Source organism: Neophocaena asiaeorientalis, unplaced genomic scaffold (genome assembly GCF_003031525.2).
Source record: "Neophocaena asiaeorientalis asiaeorientalis breed wild unplaced genomic scaffold, Neophocaena_asiaeorientalis_V1.1 scaffold62, whole genome shotgun sequence".
In the NCBI taxonomy this organism is placed as follows: domain Eukaryota; kingdom Metazoa; phylum Chordata; class Mammalia; order Artiodactyla; family Phocoenidae; genus Neophocaena; species Neophocaena asiaeorientalis.
In genome coordinates, this window is record NW_020175191.1 from 4,500,707 (window position 1) to 4,519,872 (window position 19,166).

General features: G+C 49.2%; 1 protein-coding gene and 1 long non-coding RNA gene across 2 annotated transcripts in view; one reads left to right on the top strand and one right to left on the bottom strand.

Annotated features, from left to right (window-relative positions):
* Positions 1-17,306, top strand: part of ATP1A1 (ATPase Na+/K+ transporting subunit alpha 1) — a 31,505-nt gene extending 14,199 nt beyond the window's left edge. Inside the window, exons 4-23 of the mRNA XM_024764894.1 lie at positions 396-599; positions 1,254-1,367; positions 1,757-1,891; positions 2,004-2,121; positions 2,582-2,850; positions 3,376-3,574; positions 3,833-3,942; positions 5,862-5,996; positions 6,667-6,859; positions 8,113-8,288; positions 9,580-9,716; positions 10,569-10,719; positions 11,321-11,489; positions 11,635-11,789; positions 12,193-12,316; positions 13,484-13,629; positions 13,741-13,871; positions 14,160-14,261; positions 16,395-16,486; positions 16,945-17,306. Coding sequence (XP_024620662.1) covers positions 396-599; positions 1,254-1,367; positions 1,757-1,891; positions 2,004-2,121; positions 2,582-2,850; positions 3,376-3,574; positions 3,833-3,942; positions 5,862-5,996; positions 6,667-6,859; positions 8,113-8,288; positions 9,580-9,716; positions 10,569-10,719; positions 11,321-11,489; positions 11,635-11,789; positions 12,193-12,316; positions 13,484-13,629; positions 13,741-13,871; positions 14,160-14,261; positions 16,395-16,486; positions 16,945-16,973 — 2,889 coding nt within the window. The 3' untranslated portion in view covers positions 16,974-17,306. The remainder of the gene's footprint in view (positions 1-395; positions 600-1,253; positions 1,368-1,756; positions 1,892-2,003; positions 2,122-2,581; positions 2,851-3,375; positions 3,575-3,832; positions 3,943-5,861; positions 5,997-6,666; positions 6,860-8,112; positions 8,289-9,579; positions 9,717-10,568; positions 10,720-11,320; positions 11,490-11,634; positions 11,790-12,192; positions 12,317-13,483; positions 13,630-13,740; positions 13,872-14,159; positions 14,262-16,394; positions 16,487-16,944) is intronic.
* A 59-nt stretch (positions 17,307-17,365) lies between these two features.
* LOC112413049 (uncharacterized) overlaps positions 17,366-19,166 on the bottom strand; it is an 89,602-nt gene continuing 87,801 nt past the window's right edge. The window contains exon 3 of the long non-coding RNA XR_003005883.1: positions 17,366-17,798. This is a non-coding gene — a long non-coding RNA (uncharacterized LOC112413049). The remainder of the gene's footprint in view (positions 17,799-19,166) is intronic.

Sequence of the window (19,166 nt, forward strand, 5' to 3'; positions counted from 1 at the left end):
TACATAGGAAACTCTTAACCTCTTAATTTGCAAAACTGAATCGATTAGTTAAGATTGATATCTTTTTGGTAAAAATGCAGTTTGGCATGAATCCCTTATCTAAGACTCGGAAGAGACCGGACCAGATTCCAGTCTGTCCGTGGATCAGTTTTAAAAGAATTTTAGTTTGGGTGTTGTAGGTTCCTCAGGAAACTTGGGCTGTTGTCTGCCTGAACCGTTGCAGACGTGGGCAGGGGTTAGGCGGGGAATCATCAGAATTTTCCAGCTTCTACATTGCCCTGGGACATTTAGTTTTCTCCTCAACTCTTTTATTGCAGCTTCCCAGCTGTCAGGTGGCTGTATTAGCTTGTAAGTCCTGAAGCAGTTTGTCTTATTTATGTTCCTCTATTTCTCAGGGCTTAACAACTGCCCGAGCTGCTGAGATCCTGGCCCGAGACGGTCCCAACGCCCTCACTCCCCCTCCCACGACCCCCGAATGGGTCAAGTTCTGTCGGCAGCTGTTCGGGGGGTTCTCAATGTTACTGTGGATTGGAGCAATTCTTTGTTTCTTGGCCTATGGCATCCAAGCTGCTACAGAAGAGGAACCTCAAAATGATAATGTGAGTGCCGTCGTTTCTAATTTGGATTATATTAGGTATGCATAAAGTATCCTCTGTCTTTGCCACCTACTTATTTTCAGTTACCACTGGTTACTTGATGGTTTTAAACACTGAGGAAAAGTAACATCAGCAACGATTGCCTTCAAGGCCATCCGTTCTTCCTTCTTCGTTTCAAGTTCTCTCTCCTATCTCCTGCCCTGTGTGTAGATGTTCTTCCAAGCTGGGCCTCTGCCCTGCATGTTGTTTCTGTGAACAAGCAGCTCTGCTCGGGCCCTGGCTCAGGTCTTGCTGCCACTGAGCGGCAGAGCACAGCTTTTAATATTGGAACATTACACACGTCCAGAAATGTTTGGTAGCCATTCTTCAGAAGTCACAAGTTGTTTTGAAAATATCTTTCTTTAATAAAGCAGGAGAAACTGATTCACGGAGAATATTTCCCAAAGTCTGTCAAGCTAGTGACCAAGCGTCAGTGTGACTCCATTTCTGACACTCTTGTACACCGTCTCGCGGAAGATAAACATGAAGACATGAGTTCTGTATTTCTGAAGCCTTGATCTCTGTGAAAAGTCTGGTTTTTATTCAGTCGAAAATTAACTGAATGTTCCCAATTCTTTACCAAGAGCCATGCATCCTAACTTGTTTGTTCTGTCCCAGCTGTATCTTGGAGTGGTGCTGTCTGCCGTCGTCATCATAACTGGGTGTTTCTCCTACTATCAAGAAGCTAAAAGCTCAAAGATCATGGAGTCCTTCAAAAACATGGTTCCTCAGGTACCTGCTGCTTTGTCCTTCTCCATCAGGTGACTTGACAGCCCCAAGAATTGGAGCTGGTGTGAAGTTAAGGTTTTCCAGATATTCAGTGGCTCCATCAGAGAGAGGGGGATGCCTTCTCCCCACACCCAAAACCAGACCTGTTTTTCTTATACCCCAAAAAGTGAGTGTCTTCCCTCTGAATGTACACCGCACGATGGCAACATGCGGGCTGCCTCATACATAACTTGAGCAAGCGTTTGTAACTTGTATAAGTAAACAGATTGATATCTTTGCTATACATTCAGCTAATTAGGATTACAGATCATTTTGTAATTTTGACACTACCTTCTTGCTGGTATTGGTTTTTATCCGATGGAATGGTGTAAACTGTATTCTCCTTCCAAAAGCAAGCCCTCGTGATTCGAAATGGTGAAAAAATGAGCATAAATGCAGAAGAAGTTGTCGTTGGGGATCTGGTGGAAGTGAAAGGAGGGGATCGAATCCCTGCTGATCTCAGAATCATCTCTGCAAACGGCTGCAAGGTAGGTTTAAACAGAGTCTCCATAGTTCCGGACAGAGTGAGTTGAGTGGGCCAGTAGCCCGGGATGAGGCTCGTGTTGCTCGCATGACGCGTCTTACTTTTCTCACGGGCAGGTGGATAACTCCTCACTCACTGGAGAATCAGAACCGCAGACCAGGTCTCCGGATTTCACCAATGAAAACCCCCTGGAGACACGGAACATTGCCTTTTTTTCAACCAACTGCGTTGAAGGTAGACCGTTTTCAAGCACTCTTCAGCACGGCGTGGCATTTATTTTGGGCATTAACAACCACCACCAAAATAAACCCCCGGCCACAGTTTCTCTTTTTGTCTTATTGGCCCCATTTCTGACCACTTCAGTTAGGCACAGAGCAGAAGCAATTGACTTGCTGGCAGGAAGACCCAGGAGGCCTCGGGGCTATTTTTTCCCTCTTCCCTCCACCTCTGCGTGCCTCTTCTATTGGCAGGGCTAGGCTAGCGTGGTGTTTGGAGCCGCTGTCCTGCTAATGGAGAGAAATCCCTTTGCCACAGTCGCGATAGTTTAAAACGGACGGCGTGTGCCGCCCAGGAGCTGGCCCTTAAAAACGTGTGTGTTTCTGTCTCTTTTTTTTAAAACCTGCCAGGTAATTGTGCAGATTCTGCGGCTTCATTGGTAAAACTTAGTACAATTCCCCCTCCTCCTCCTCTTAAGGTACTGCACGTGGCATTGTCGTGTACACGGGGGATCGCACCGTGATGGGCAGAATCGCCACGCTCGCTTCTGGGCTGGAAGGGGGCCAGACTCCCATTGCTGCGGAAATTGAACATTTTATCCACATCATCACGGGTGTGGCCGTGTTCCTGGGCGTGTCGTTCTTCATCCTTTCTCTGATCCTTGAATACACCTGGCTTGAGGCCGTCATCTTCCTCATCGGCATCATTGTAGCCAACGTGCCAGAAGGTTTGCTGGCCACCGTCACGGTAAGAGGCTTGGGGAAGGCGATGCTCGCTGGCTCTGACGGCCTGCCTGAGTGTGAGAGTCATCCGCTACCCTTTCCTCAGGGACTGCGGGGGCTGCCGACTTAGGTTTTTTTTTGCATGTGTTTGTATGTGGGTTTTCTTCAGAGCCACCTGGTGGGGTTAGACAGTGAAAAGACCTCAGCATGTTTTTATACGGAAGATAGTAACCCAGAAGCATACTTTTTTTTTCCTTGAATTTTATCACGTGATCCAGAACAGTGTAGCACAGAAAGGAGAAGAACTTGGGGGAAAGTAGGGAAAACAGACTATGGTACATCCTGGCTATTTTCACTTTTCTTAATAGTCTGCTTTTTGGAGGGGGGTGGGGGAAGCCCCACATACACATTACCATTATTATTTCCTCCAACTTCAGAGGATGCTTGGAGATTAGTTTTAGGCAAATTTCTCCCATGTTAGGGGGTAGCCAGAGTTAGTATGGAATGGCCGCCTGGTCAAGTTAGAAATAACCTGGCTCCAACGCTTTAGGTGTGCCTGACCCTGACCGCCAAGCGCATGGCCAGGAAGAACTGCTTAGTGAAGAACCTGGAGGCTGTGGAGACCTTGGGGTCCACGTCCACCATCTGCTCAGACAAAACTGGAACTCTGACCCAGAACCGGATGACGGTGGCCCACATGTGGTTCGACAATCAGATCCACGAGGCCGACACGACGGAGAATCAGAGTGGTAAGACTGGGGCCCGGCCCACACCTGAGCCTCACCTGCTTGCTTGCTTTTTATCATTTGGTAAAGAGTCAGGGTTTTAGATGGTTTAGGTTTTTTGTCTTCTGGGGTTTTGTTTGCATGTCAGTACAAACATGGTTGGAAAATGCCTAAAACCTGACTAGTTTTGTTCATTGGGAAATGAGACGTGTCACCTCACATTTCTGTGGGCCCTTAGTACAAAGCCAGTGCATTATTTTCCTGTCTTTTTGCTTCCACCAGGTGTCTCATTCGACAAGACCTCGGCCACCTGGCTCGCTCTGTCCAGAATTGCAGGGCTTTGTAACAGGGCCGTGTTTCAGGCTAACCAGGAGAACCTGCCTATCCTGAAGGTCGGCTCAGCAGTTCTGTTAAGGTTGCCTTTGAGGTGTGCAGATGCCACCCAAGAACCACCACCTGAGGGTTCTGTTTGAAGAGCACGGGACCTTTGGGGGCTGTAGAGTGATTGGGACACTTGGAATGGTCCATGGGATGCTTTGCTATGTGTAACTTGAGTTGTGTTGCCTGTAGACCCCAAACACTTTCGGTACCCTGCGGTCAGTATAGGTCAGTAAAAGTGGAATATACAGTAAAACCTGACCAAAGAGGAGTTGGGGGAGTTGGGAGGCAATCTTTACTGGTGAAAAACCTAATTAGTAAAATCCAGCTTTACTATTCCTGAGTTTATGTGATGATCACCTAACCTAGCAGACAGTGAGGGCTACTTTTGTGACTTAAGAATTGTATTTGCATATTAGGATACAGCAGATTCCAGTCAATCCCTTAAGCCGTTTATTTTCTTAAAATAGCTCAGTTATTTCTCTTATCTTATTTGTTCTTAGCTGGCTACTAATGTTGCAGAAATAAGCTAAGCATAGCCCTGTGGAATTTGCATGAAATTTGAAATGACTTGAGAGATTTTTTCTGTGTGGCCCAGTAAAGACTTGGTCCCAGAAAGGTCACGAGCTGCACAAGGTCCTTGCGGACAAGAGGAGCTGCGTGGGGCCCTCTGGGCGGCTCCCTCTCCCCAAAGCTGCCTGTGGTGCTTCTGGGTCGAAACTGGGTTGTCGAAGAGACTGTGGCTCTGACGGAACCGAGATGGCTTCTGTTGTGAAGATAGGACTCCTTTATTCTTTAAAGGAGATTCTCTTGGCGTTGAATTGATGTTGTTTTGAGGAGGATGTTGTTGATCTTGGGATAAAACTTGAGATGCCAGCTTCATCGTTTTTCTTACCTCAGAGTGGAAATTTCCTAGTCTTTGAGCACAGGGACTCATAAATATCCAGTCTTTGCTCATTTAAAAGCTCCAGAAAGGTAGCATGAGATGTTATTTCTAAGTTATTTCAGGGGGTTGGGGCCATGTTATCTTAGTGGCGTTATCAAAAAAAAAAAAACATGCAGCCCTATTCTGCTTCAGAACTGGCCTTTACTAAAGTGATCCCACTTATTTCATGCTTCTTACCAAACTTCACCAGATTTCTCGTTAAACAGGGCTACCATATTTGTAAGTGAGCATTAACTTGCTATCTGCACATGCGGCCTGGCATGCCAGAGTTCTAAAATGTTTATCTGTGTAAGTTTGCTGTAGCCGAAAATGTTCTCAGTATGTCAAAATACAAGTGTTACAGTGTATCACACAAAATACGTGTGTTACCCAACATGTGTGCATTAACTAAAACGGTGGCTCATTACATCGCCGTTGGAGCTAATAATAGCTTTCAGTTCGCATCATTCAGGCCCAGACAATCCTGCACAGTTGAATTAGTTCAGAATGTGAAGCCCTGTTTTGCCCTTGACACAGACAGCTTGCCCTCCGTCCTGAGAACCCAAGGCGTTTTCTTTTTTAAATTGCAGGGCAGTGAAGGGTACCGTAAATATTTACATTCTCACTCTGTATTTTCAGATTCATAACTAGAAATAGGTGGTTGGGAATGGTTGGCTTTGAGACTTCTCAGCAGGCCCAGGAAAGGTAAAAAAAGGCCGGAGCAGGCTGGAAGAGTGTGTTGTGCTTCTCCCAAGCGTAGGTGACACCTTCTTGCGCCGGTATGGGGCAGGGGGGCCTCTGGGTGGGGCGGGAGGCCAGGAGGCTGGCAAGGAGGAGGCTGGAGTTTAGGGGCTTTGTCGCCGTGGTCACTCACCACAACTGTGCCCCTCCTTGCCAGCTCCCCTCTCCTCCTGACGGATGGGAAGACATTCTGAGTCTTCTCTGGCTTTCAGGGATGCCTGGGTAGAGCGCTTTCAGGGTGACTGACAGAGGCGTCTCTGTTCACAGCGGGCCGTTGCAGGCGATGCGTCCGAGTCCGCGCTCCTGAAGTGCATTGAGCTGTGCTGCGGTTCTGTGAAGGAGATGAGAGAGAGATACACGAAGATCGTTGAGATACCCTTCAACTCCACCAACAAGTACCAGGTCTGAGGGTCTGGGGAGCTTGTGGGGGGCCCGAGGGGACAGAAGAGGAGGACATACGCTGGAAAAAGATCCATCATCCCTTTTGGAATTTTCCACGCTGAAATGCTTTCTAGAAACGAATGAGTCACAGTCTTTATGAATGCGTTAACTTTACATCTTACCCTGACTCCTCCGTATAGGAAATCCTAACTTATTTGAGTATGAGTAGGATAAATGAAGCCTCTTCTAATACGTTGTCCGGGCCCTTCTTGAATTCTCATTTGTCGGTTGGAGAGGGGGCTGGGTAGGGCTGCAGGTGCACACGTGTGTGCCAGTCCCTCTTCTGAATTTTCTTCGGGAAAATTGTGTACATGAACACGTGTCAGGGATGTATGAGCACCTCGCCACGTTTGATTCTTCTGTCGCATTCAAAGTGTGTTACAAGGTGCGAGACACTTCAAAGTTCAGAAATAGGGCATCTTGGATATTTTTGAAAACAACTACTAGGGACTTACCTGGTGGTCCAGTGGTTAGGACTCCACCCTTTCACTAACAGGGGCCTGGGTTCCATCCCTGGTCGGGGAACTAAGATCCCACAAGCTGCGCGACGCGGCCAAAAAAAGAAAAAAATTCCCTCCCTGGGCTGTCCGGCCCAGCTGTCCATCGTTTGTATCTCCACCATCCTTCACAGTTGTCCATCCACAAGAACCCCAACACGGCTGAGCCCCGGCACCTGCTGGTGATGAAAGGTGCCCCGGAAAGGATCCTGGACCGCTGCAGCTCCATCCTCATCCACGGCAAGGAGCAGCCCCTGGACGAGGAGCTGAAGGACGCCTTTCAGAACGCCTACCTGGAGCTGGGTGGTCTTGGAGAGCGCGTGCTGGGTATGCAGATAGCCTGGCAACAGGGCCACAAACAAGTCCAGGAGAGGATTGCAAGTTACTGGGTTAACCTCTGTTTCTCGTTAACTTCCCTTTACTTGCCCCCTATTGTTTTGAAAACAATAAGCGCCGGAGACACTGGGCAGCAAAATGCTGCTGGTTTGCTTCTGACTCGGACTTTGACCTTTGGTCTCATGCTGGTCAGTTCTGTTTGCTCAAAAAAAGAGGGGAAAAGAGTTTTATGATCTGGCATTTGTTGCTGTGCCCGTGATCTGTAAACTTAACGAAATCAAAAGGAGTTCCCTAGGGCATCTAGAATAAAGCCACTTCCTGACTGCCACGGAATGGCTGCGAATTTACACGGGCGCTTGTGCTGCCAGCTCATAAATTAGATGAACGGTAAACTCGGGGCCCAGGATGCCACCTGTCCTTCCTGCTCTGTCAGCCACCTCGGATCAGAAGTACATTCACCCACTGTGTCATTGAGAAAGTGGCATTTATAATCTTGTAGGTTGACAGATAAAAATGCATTATTGATGTACTTCTTCTGTTCTTAGTTTGGGTAACTTAGAACTGGTTCCTTACCTGCTCTCGTCTAACTTGAGGTGTCTTAGGTCTCTATCCAACTGAAAGGTCGCCCTTAAGTGGTTTTTGTTTCTGCACCTCCCACCCCAGAGTAGAAGCAGCCTCTCTTATATGAACTCCACTTGATACCACTTTAAAGTACACTGTAGCCTTCACACAACATTGAAAGAAATGTCTTGAATATTAGGATTCTTGTGTGAACAGTAGTACTAGGCGTAAGCCCCTTGGGCAGAACGCGTCTGATCTGCATTTATCCTCAGAGAAGCTGGCACGGTGGCCCACGTGGGTGCTCAGCGGTATACTTTGGTTAGACGAACAGTGAGCCAGAGATGTGGCCTTGATTTTTTCCCAGAGACGGAAGTGGAGACAAATAATGGCATGATGTGCCACGTCTCAGTAACTGAGTGGGCAGGTCTAGGAGCCGGAAACCCTGGTGCCAGAGTCAGTCTGCTCTACGTTGAACAAAACCTCTTCCCCTGAGGCTTAGTGATGGACTCTGTCTTTTGCACAGTTCTTCTAGGCATTCTGTGCCATTCATAAACGATCGATAAAACTCACTTGGTTATAAAAGTAGACTTTAAAAAACCTTCCAAACTAAGTGAATAATAAGCCTCTGTCCTGCTGCTGCCTCTGTCACTAGAGGTCCTCACAGGCTCCCTGCCCTCCTGCAGGTTTCTGCCACCTTTTCCTGCCAGATGACCAGTTTCCCGAAGGCTTCCAGTTTGACACCGATGATGTGAATTTCCCTGTTGATAATCTCTGCTTCGTGGGGCTCATCTCCATGATCGACCCACCACGGGCTGCCGTCCCTGATGCCGTGGGCAAATGTCGAAGTGCTGGAATTAAGGTAACGCCCCGCCCCCCTTTTTGGCATCACCTCTCAGCAGCTCGGGGCACCTTACTTAGTGACATTGCCTTGTGGGGTCCATGTGGCAGCTGGTGTTTCTCACCTGGAGTATCAATTTCTCATCTCCAAAGCTTTTTAGTTACCACCAGAGAAGACCACAGTGGTATTAAAATGTTGGTGTAAACTGCAGATGAGGGATTAAAAAAAAAAAAAAATCAGCTTTTTAAGGGAAATGTAATGTAGCAAATTAAAAAGAGCAGAAGACTTGGTAAGTTTTTTTTTTAATAAAATAAATTTATTTTAAAAGTAGTATGGTTTAACATATTTAACAAAGTTACATTGGCACTTTTTTTTTATGTAAATTTTGGAGATTAATCCTCTGTCAGTTGCTTCGTCTGCAACTATTTTCTCCCATTCTGAGGGTTGTCTTTTGGTCTTGTTTATGGTTTCCTTTGCTGTGCAAAAGCTTTTTAAGTTTCATTAGGTCCCATTTGTTTCTTTTTGGTTTTATTTCGATTTCTTTTAAGAGGTGGGTCAAAAAGGGATCTCGCTGTGATTTATGTCATAGAGTGTTCTTTTGAAATATTTGCCTTGTTCTAAGTTAACGCACTTCATGCGGTGAATGGCGCGTGTCGTGTGTTTTCAGGTGCTGGTTTGGAAGGAGTGTCCGGTGTGCTCTGTATTGGTCTTAAGTCGCAGAGCATTGTTCAGGTGTGCCGCGACACAGCGTGGCTCGGTGCAGCCCGTGCGGTCTGTCTTGCTGGCTGTTTGATTCTCCACTTTCTCATAATCAGGAGTACTACTGCCCTGAAAAGCTTTGTAAAAATTATTCTCCTGCCACCTCGACTGTATGCTAAATAAAATCTGGGGTCAGAAAGAGCAGTGACTGATTTGAATTCTTGTTACTTACTGCTTTCCCTCCAAATTGGGCCAGTTTCAGAATGCCGACCCTTTACTCACCAGCATCAGGTTTTTATCGTTTTTTTTGTTGTTGTTGTTGGTTTCAGTAAATTTGAGTATTTCTCTGTGATGGTGTAAAAGGACAAAGATATTGTTTATTCCGTGTGATTGTGTGTACCAAGATAAAAACTGGGTATTGCTTTGTGTCTTCTGTGAACTCACGTCTGTATTTTGGGCTAGCTCGTGTTTATCGGTTTTATATTTGCATTTCTTTCCCTTTGATGTTACAAGCCGAATCATCCTTGACGTTTATTCTTGCGTACTTGTAAGACTTCTCAAGGTCATTTGCTAGGCAGCTGCGTTCGATAAATTGTCCTCTTCCTCGTCACAGGTCATCATGGTCACCGGAGACCATCCAATCACAGCCAAAGCCATTGCCAAAGGTGTGGGCATCATCTCGGAAGGAAACGAGACCGTAGAAGACATCGCTGCCCGCCTCAACATTCCAGTGAGCCAGGTGAACCCCAGGTAAGGCGGGAAGGTCAGACCACTGTTGCCTTGAACGTGCAGGTGCTGGAAGTTGGGCATCTTCAGCTTGGTTCTACACAGTTTTCTTCTAGGCTTGCTCCGGGTTAGGGATGCCCCTCCAGTGCCAGAAAACAGCCTTGTTCCTGGGGAGGGTTTTCAATAAGAGCGGTCACCGTAAGCAACACTTAGATGGTGCCTGCCGTTCTAAGCACTTGCTACGGTACCCACGAAGGTAGGTGATACTCCCACCTTGCGGAGCAGGGAGGCTGAGGCTGAGTCACGCAGTACACTCGGCAGTCTAGCTTCTGAGTTCACACTGTTAACCGCTGCACATACGGCCCTGCACCCAGCACCTTGTCATTTTCAGGTCTACACTAACAAAATAAAATGGGCAAGGCACAATTGTCCGGGTAGCTCAGGCCAGAAAAGGAGATTTTGGTAATAAAGTAGAATAGATAACTTGAGACAACTTTGTTTTTAATGTTTTGTTAAGGTTTAGGGCCACCGCCACTCACGCCCAGCCAAACAAACCCTACTTTGGGTTTGGTTTTCCGTCAGCTCTGTCACCGCCGAAAACTTAGTTATGTTATTTCAATGCGTCTTATAAAGATGGGGAAAGGAAGGTGAGAGACAGGCCTGCCCAGTGATTATTGTGGGTCTTGAATGAGATAACATATATGAAAATGCTCTGTAACCTGTAAAAAACTGCACAGATAATACATAATGGGGACAGTTCCCTCTGGCTTTGTGGTGTTTACGAAGTGTTCTGCGTAGTGTGGCAACATGCCTTCTTGGGGGTGAGCACCATGCTGGTGAAGTGACGGGTGACTTGTCTTTCGGTCCTAATGGTAGGGATGCCAAGGCCTGCGTGGTACATGGAAGTGATCTGAAGGACATGACTGCCGAGCAGCTGGATGACATTCTGAAGTACCACACGGAGATCGTGTTTGCCAGGACCTCTCCGCAGCAGAAGCTCATCATTGTGGAAGGCTGCCAGAGACAGGTCAGCGCACAGCCGGGGCCGGGCTCTTTCAGGCGCCACTGACCTCAGTGATGGCAGTTCCAGTAAAAACAAAAAACAAAGCAACAGTGGTGGAAACATGAGCCAGTTTCTCTCGGCCTCAGTATACACGTGCCAGTAAGACGCTCCAGGCATAGAGAGAAGGGTGGTGACTGGATCACGGTTCAGCCGAGACACGTACTCCACTGTACAGGTCTTCGCCGTGGCCCACAGTCGGAGCTTCGGCACTCGCCTGGAATAGCAGAGCAGGGTCCTAATGTGTACACTGGAGATGTGCATGTCCAGGAGACTCGCATCCCATACCTGGCAAGGACCTGGGGGTGGGGGTGGGGGGGCTTTCCAAAGCGCCGCTCACCCAAGTCATGACTTTGAGTAGCCCTTGTGAACCAGGTGAGGGACACATTTGCTGTCACTCCTGGACTCTGGCTGTGTGCATTCCTGGCTGAGACGGTTCCGCGTCTCTGTAGGGTCTCAGTGGGAAAGGAGCAGTGTCCGTCTCGAGATGCGACTGGAGGCTGCACCTCCCTTGTACCCATCGCTAGACTACGCGATTCCTAACCCGCATCCCTCCGTTTTCTGGCAGGGCGCCATTGTGGCTGTAACTGGCGACGGTGTCAATGACTCTCCGGCTTTGAAGAAGGCTGACATCGGGGTTGCCATGGGGATAGCTGGCTCAGACGTGTCTAAGCAAGCTGCCGACATGATCCTCCTGGATGACAACTTTGCCTCAATTGTGACTGGAGTAGAGGAAGGTGGGAGTGCTGCACGTAAAGCCACCACCAAAACCTTATCCAGATGCTGCCGAGCTGTGTCCGTTTCTGTACGCTTAAGGGATGTGTGCAGTATCTGGTCCCTCTCATTAAGCTCCACAGTGAAAACAACCTTTTGCTTTCGTAGGTCGTCTGATTTTTGATAACTTGAAGAAATCCATTGCCTACACCCTCACCAGTAACATTCCAGAGATCACCCCCTTCCTGATATTTATTATTGCCAACATTCCACTACCCCTGGGGACTGTCACCATCCTCTGCATCGACTTGGGAACAGACATGGTGAGTGACTGTCACGGCTTCCACACATCATCGTGTTAAGGTGTGGCATTAGCATTCACCGCTGTGCTCTCTGGGTCCCCGTGGTCGCTGGAAGGAAAAGAAATTCTCGGTAGTGACATTTGCAATGTGTGGCAGCCTCAGCATCAAAGACTGACTCAGTTGTCATTCCTCAAGACAGCTGACAACATCCATTTATCAGATAGAAATCTTCCCTTTTGTATAATTTTGCCCCCCCCCCCTTTTTTTTTGAAAGTGGGACTCGTAATATCTCATGTTATGAAAAACTTTAGCCCATGAAAAACATTTTTTAAAGGGAGGGCAAGAATTTTAAAACAAAAGGTTCACAGTATCAGCTTGCTGGTTTCTGATCATTTTGAAATCCCTTCTCGCCCCTCCTCCCCAGGTTCCTGCCATCTCCCTGGCTTACGAGCAGGCTGAGAGCGACATCATGAAGAGACAGCCCAGAAACCCCCAAACGGACAAACTCGTGAACGAGCGGTTGATCAGCATGGCCTACGGACAGATTGGTGAGCCGGCGGATTTAAAGTATCTGTAGGGGTGGTGTCTGCCTTCTGAGACTTCAAGTGTTGGGTGACTTTCAAATCTAGGATGAGCCATGACCTAGGCTGAGACTGGGGATTTCTTTTTAGGTTCCTTTCCAAGTGAGAATAAATCTTCTGCTGTCTGCCGAGAACCCATAGTTCTCTAGACTGGGCCCCTGCGACTGAGCTCATCTGCCCTAGGACTAAGGACGCCCCTGCTCACAGAGCCTTCCCAGTGCCAGGCACAGTTCCTGGGAGCTGCGCTATTAACCCGAAGGCGGCTTTTCCTGGGGAAACCTAGTATCTGTCACTCATTTGACTCTGCAAACCCTAACTCACCGTCCAGAGTTTGCAGGTTTGGCTAATGGGTCACCGCCAAGTGGCTCTCTGCACACCCACTCTCCCCACCCCCAGGGCTTGATTTCTGTTCCACCAGTGGCGCATGACCAGCTAACAGGTGGTCTAGGCGGTGGGCAGCGGAAATACCCTTTGATCCTAAATCCTCTGCCTTTAGGAGAACTTGGTGAAGCCACCATTAGCAACTTGTTCTTCTGGAGTAATGGGTTACATCACTGCGAACACTCGGGTAAAATGGGACAGATGAGTACATTGTGGAAATGTGGAAAAGATTGATTTGACAGTTGCTGACAACAAAGTAATTGGCTGATGGCCAGAAAGACCTAATTTTGAGCAGAAGGAAGACTGTCCAGAGCGTGGGATGAAATCCCACCCCAGGAAGTTGAGGGCATAGTGATTGGATTGGGTCCTGGGGAGAACGACCCTGAAAGTGGGGGAGGAGAAAGATTAGGTCAGAAAGTGCCACTTTCATGATTTCCACAGCGGCTGGCAAAAAGGCGATGTGTAAAAATGTTGAGACGTGGGAGGGAAAGTCATAATTTTTCAGAATTAAAATGTAGGGAAATGGATTTTTACCCCCAAGGGTCGTGCCCTTATAGAAGCAGATGATCGAGTAATAGAGATGGGTGTTTAAGAGCAAGGCCCGGGTACCGTCTTTTAAGCTCCAAAAAGTGACTCATAGTGGAGCAGGTGTGAGCGAGGAGTGTGTCCCGGGTCGTCCGTGCCACCGATCATAGCCTCAACCAAGACCTTCCTCCAGGCCCTGGCATTCAAGTTGTCTTTCCAACCTCTCAGGTATGATCCAGGCCCTGGGGGGCTTCTTCACCTACTTTGTGATTATGGCTGAGAACGGCTTCCTCCCGACTCACCTGCTGGGCGTCCGGGTAGACTGGGATGACCGCTGGATCAACGACGTGGAAGATAGCTACGGGCAGCAGTGGGTGAGTGAGGGCTGCCCGCCTGACCAGTGCTGGACGGAGCTCCTCCAGCCCCGGGTGGGACCACATGGCCTCTGGACACGCATGCTCATCTGTCTGCCTTATGCATTTCAGACCTACGAACAGAGGAAGATCGTGGAGTTCACCTGCCACACAGCCTTCTTTGTCAGCATCGTGGTGGTGCAGTGGGCTGACTTGGTCATCTGCAAGACCAGGAGGAATTCTGTCTTCCAGCAGGGGATGAAGTGAGTGGGGCACAGTCGGGGGTCCTGGCTCAAAGAAGGGGTCTGGTGACGTCTAAACCCTTTGCCAAAAGCCCAGCACCTGACACACAGGGCAGAGTTTCTGGAAACTTATTTGCGGAGCAAATTGAGGAAGCAAAATGTTTTCTAGGTTTTTTCATCTGACCTCAGTCAAGTTCCTAAGTACAACTAATAATACATAAAGAGATCGACCTGCCATTTGACACGTAGCATTAGAAGATACACTTCTGTTTGTGTTTCTTAACTTTTTCCCACTCCTTGTTTTTTTAGGAACAAGATCTTAATATTTGGCCTCTTCGAAGAGACGGCCCTTGCTGCTTTCCTTTCCTACTGCCCTGGAATGGGTGTTGCCCTGAGGATGTATCCCCTCAAGTAAGTCCATCCTCTTCTAGCTCCAGAAAGAGGGAAATAGTAAGTGTGGCTTTTCCTCTCATGACACACGTTAGTAGCTGTTATTTTGGGAACTTTTGGGTGATGTGTACAAGAGTTCCTCTGGATTGGAAAACGAGGAAAGGCTGACTCAGTAGTGCAGACCAGCAAATCCCCAGACTGTGCTTAGGATTTGCTGTCACTAGGGCCAGCCGGGCTCTGGCCCTTGGGCTTGCTCACCAGCCAGCTGCACTGAGTGCTCAGGTCCCCCATGGCCACAGCCCTGTCGTCTTGAGGCCAGTGGGGGATATGCTGGAGTCTGGGGACACAGGTTCCAGTCTTGATTGGCCCACCCGGTCACTGCGTCGCCTGGCAAGCCCCTCACCTCTGTGGGCCTCTGACTCTTCTGCTCTCGAAGGACAATGGTGGAGCAGATCCGAGGTTCTTTTACTTTACAGTCGAGCACGGGTAGTGTTAGGAGATCATGGGTGGAGGAGGCCAGAACCAGACTGGCCTTAAACATGGTGAATGACTGCACTTTTGATACACCTGACTTTCCACATATAGGATTTGCCACAAACTCCAGTAGTGTTTTGAAGTCTTGAGTGTGCTTGTGGGTGTCTGCCAACTGGTTGAGGTTAGACAGCTGCAACCTATTAAAATATGCTAAACCACAGAAAATGGGGCCCTACGAGTCAAGCTTTTGATCTAAACATCAGTCTTCCCATGCTCGCTCAGACCCCTATGGACTCTCGACCAGCCTGTTGCCCTTCACCTCCTCTCACTGATCTCATCCCCAAAGTAACCAGACCCTGTTGGCTTCCCTGACTGCCCATCTGTGGTGCAAGGGGATCCTGGCATCCAGGGTCTTGTTACTGTGCCAGCCTGTCTTCCTAGCCTTATACCCATCCAGGCTTATGTTAGGTTAATTCAGTACTTCTCTTCTGCCTACATATTTGGGAAGGCTGTTCCTTTCCCACCCCGTCAATCCCGATAGTTCTTCAAGGTTGGTTTTCTCAGGGCTTGTCCCCGTGTGATCTCACCCTCCTGGGCGTGTGCAGTAGCCGCCTTCCTTGGCCATTGTCGTCACTTCTCGCATAGATTGTTATTTTCAGAGCATGGACCACGACATCTGTTTTGACTTTGTGTCTCCAGCCCCCTGCACAGAGCTGGCACAAAACAGGGGCAAGTCTTATCCAAGGTGAATTCTGTCATCTTGGGCCGTTGTTCGTTAAGAGGAGGCCAGGAGGATCAGAGCTCTCTAAAAGGCCCAAATGGAAAATCTCTACACAATCTCAGCCTGCAACAGGCTGGTGGTGCCTCAGGGCATCCTTTGCTATGACAAGAGAACTTGTTCCCAATAGGTTCTACCCAGCGTGGAAGGTGGCTTAGTTACAAGGGTCCCCAAGTCAAACGAGGTCATCTTCTAGCATGTGGAGGACACACGAGACAGGAAGAGGAGGAGGAGATGCCAGAGCTCTGTCTTGGGACAGCCTTCCTCCAGTGGTTGCTGCGGGAAGCTGGTAGTCAAGAAAGCGTCAGCCTCCTTTGGAGGCCGCCTGGGGAGCCTGTTTCCAGGCTGGGGGCTGTGGCAGCAGCCCCTGGGCCCCCAAAGGCCTCGGATCTCTGCTGGGGTTGAGCTTCTTGTTCCCCAGGTCTGGGACTCAGTGCACTCCTGACTGCCCCAAGCCCCCACTGTCAGAGACCACATTCGGGGGATGATTGAACTGGTTGTGACCCACACCGGCAGTTCTTTATCTTCAGGTGCCAGGACATCAGACAGATAAACTTGAGCGAGCTTCTTAAATAACTTTAGAAACGGAAGAAAGAAAATGTCCAGTTGCTCTGGCATCGTCAACAACAAAAAAATCTAAGCTGACCTACAAACCAGTTCTCATGGAAAACCCAACCGAAGGTGGCAGTCCGCTTTCTTCTGCCTCTCCGGGCCCCGAGCGCACAGCAGCGGGCTGTTTGTGTTCATCCTGTGTTCTGTGTTCATGCTCGGCCGGCTACCCAGGACTGTACTTGGCTTCTCCTTTCAGGCTGATGAGTTCATTATCACTATGCTGACGTGCGGTTTCTTTTTCCTTTGAGTTGCGCGTACACGTATAAATTGTCACTTGCTTCTACTTCCAGACCTACCTGGTGGTTCTGTGCCTTCCCCTACTCTCTTCTCATCTTCGTGTATGACGAAGTCCGAAAGCTCATCATCAGGCGACGCCCTGGCGGTAAGAACAGGCATTTTGAGTTGGGGGTGCGGGCTGCGGAGGGGCGCCTGCGGGGCCGCTGGCTTTTGCTCTGTTTCCTTTGAAGTGTTTGGGCTCCTCCACAATCAGTCTGCTTTGGCTAAGTCCATTGGAAGCCAACTGTAAACGGACTTGAGGCACAGCCCATCCTCAGAATGGAGATCGCAGTTGAGGTTTCAGAACTGACCAAATACAAACCAAATAGGATGCAGTGGAAACGTGGTCAGAAATCGAAACCATCTTTCCAATTAACACGTTACTCTTGAAAGCATTTAAATAAATACAGTTGAGGGCCCAGATTAAATTTGGGTCAAACACCCCACCCTCCCGTTGGCTTTGTTCCCCTGAGGTCCATTCTTTCTGTCTTTCCCTCTGCCCCCTGCCGAGGAGGAAGACCCACTGTCACCTCTCTCTCTCTTTCTGTGCCCGCCCCCCCCCAGGCTGGGTAGAGAAGGAGACCTACTACTAGACCCCCTCCTGCACGCCGGAGAGCATCACGCCACACACTCTGCACCCACCACCCACCCCCTCTTTGTGTACTTCAGTCTTGGAATTCGGAATTCTACCCTGGTAGGAAAGCACCGAAGCATGTGGGGAAGAAGCGAGATGTCCCGGAATGAAGCATGTAGCTATATGGGGGGGGAGGGGGGAGGGCTGCCCGAGAAACATCCATCTGTGGGAACAACATCGGGGAAGGTTTTTATGTGCCTTGTTGTTTTTGTAAAAAGGAAAACTCGGAAAGACTGAAAGAATACATTTTATATCTGGATTTTTACAAATAAAGATGGCTATTATAATGGAATTGGTCTCATGCCCTCATCACTTCCATGGTCCAGATTTTCTTACGTGATCGGTCTGGAGCCGTGGTTCCCAGCACACGAGTCCCTGGCCAGGAGCTTCGTCGGCATCACTTGGAACTCGTTAGCACAGCAAAGCCGGGGCCACTGAACCAGAAGCTAAGCAGCAATCTGTTTAATAAGTCTCCAGGTGATTCTGATTTCACATTCAAGTTTAAGGACCACAGATTAAGGGGAAACTTTCTGCCCATGCTTTCGTGGTCTTGAGTAGGTGAGCTTACCTCCCCATTTTCCCGTGGGCCACTGCGGGTGGTATGGCTGGAACTCCCCCTGCTGCCTTCACATCTGCTTCTTGACGGACACACCCGTCACGAGAAGGATTTTCAGACCCTCAGGGGAGGGCCTCCTCTTCCCGTCCTGGTCACAGCCCCACCTGTGGTCTCTTAGATCATCACCGCCACCACGACAGCCTCAAGTGTCTCTAGACGAAGATCTGTCTGAGAAGCAGAAACCTACCTATTACGCACAGTCTGTTAGGACATCACAAAGTGCTTCCCTTCCTCGTAACTCGTTCCTAATTTAGCGTCGAATGGCTCCATTTCAGAGAGTGCTTATTTTCCAGAAGCTACTTAAGAAAAAAAGGTGAAAGAGCTGTTTACTTCAAGGTCAAGTATACCTCCGGCTTTCAAAGAGTGAGTGTAGAAGGCCCCCTCAAGTCCCATCGCTCAGTAATCCATCCTGCGTGCTGTTAACTACCTGTACTTGAAGGCTGTCCTTGCTTCAAGCCAATGCAATGAGGAGTCCTTACTTCTGGCACCAATGATCATGGCCTGCCAGGTGGTCATAGATTGGGTTCGAGTATTTTTTCTCTGAAAAGCTTAATTCATTGCTCATGCCTCTTGTGCTCACTTCCAAGCTGTGCAGATGGGGAGGGAACGGCTGACGCCCACATCCCAGCCAGTCATTACCCCCAGCCTCTCCTGCTAGGGGCACTGGGAGGGCCAGGTGGTCAGTGCCGCCTTAGTCCAACCCACCAGTCTTCCCTTCTTCCTCGGGGCGCTTTCTTCCAGGATGATCTCTGTGCCTGTAGGCAAGTCATTCTTAAAGAGACACTCGTTCAGCCGAACATAAGGAAACTAGGATAAAGCTAAGAACCAACGGAGATCTCAGGCTCAGGGCTGGTGGTTACTGAGTCCTCCCTGAGGACATAGCTCTGAGGGCAAGAATGAGGCCGCCCCATGTGCTTAGGCTGGTACAGCCTTGTCAGAGGCTTGCTGGCCTCTCCTCTACTCCCTACACGTCTGTTCCCTGGCACGCCTGACAGCTGACCAGTGAACACACCCCTGATGAAGGTCATGGGTATTCCCTACCTAGAGGCATTTGAAGCAGCCTGAGACCGTAGACTCTGGAGGTGACCCCGGATAGCTTTCTGGCCAGGCCTCTGTGCAGCCCTGGACTTCTGGGAACACGGCGGGGAAGGCAGAGCAGGACGAGGGCAGAGCGGAACCTCCCGCTGTCTTTCTACCAGGATACCTCTGCCCTTTCTCTGTTGGACAATCCCTTGAATAAAAAGTTTTACGAGCCAAACGTTTGATCTAGAGGCCGCAGATGAGCAACAGGCAAAGCTGGCACCAAAGCCAGGCCTCCCAAAGGGCCAGATTCTCCCAAGCTTCCTGCACGCGGCAAGAGTAAGTGCCCGGGCCTCCTCATACGCCTTTACATTCACCCACTAACTTCAGCCCCGTCCGGAGGAGCTAAAATTTGCTCCAGAACAATGGAAACGGTCTACCCCACAAATACGCAGCTGAGCCCCCTTGACTCCCACCCTCCCCTCCCCTGCAATGCCCTCCAGACACCCCCAGGGT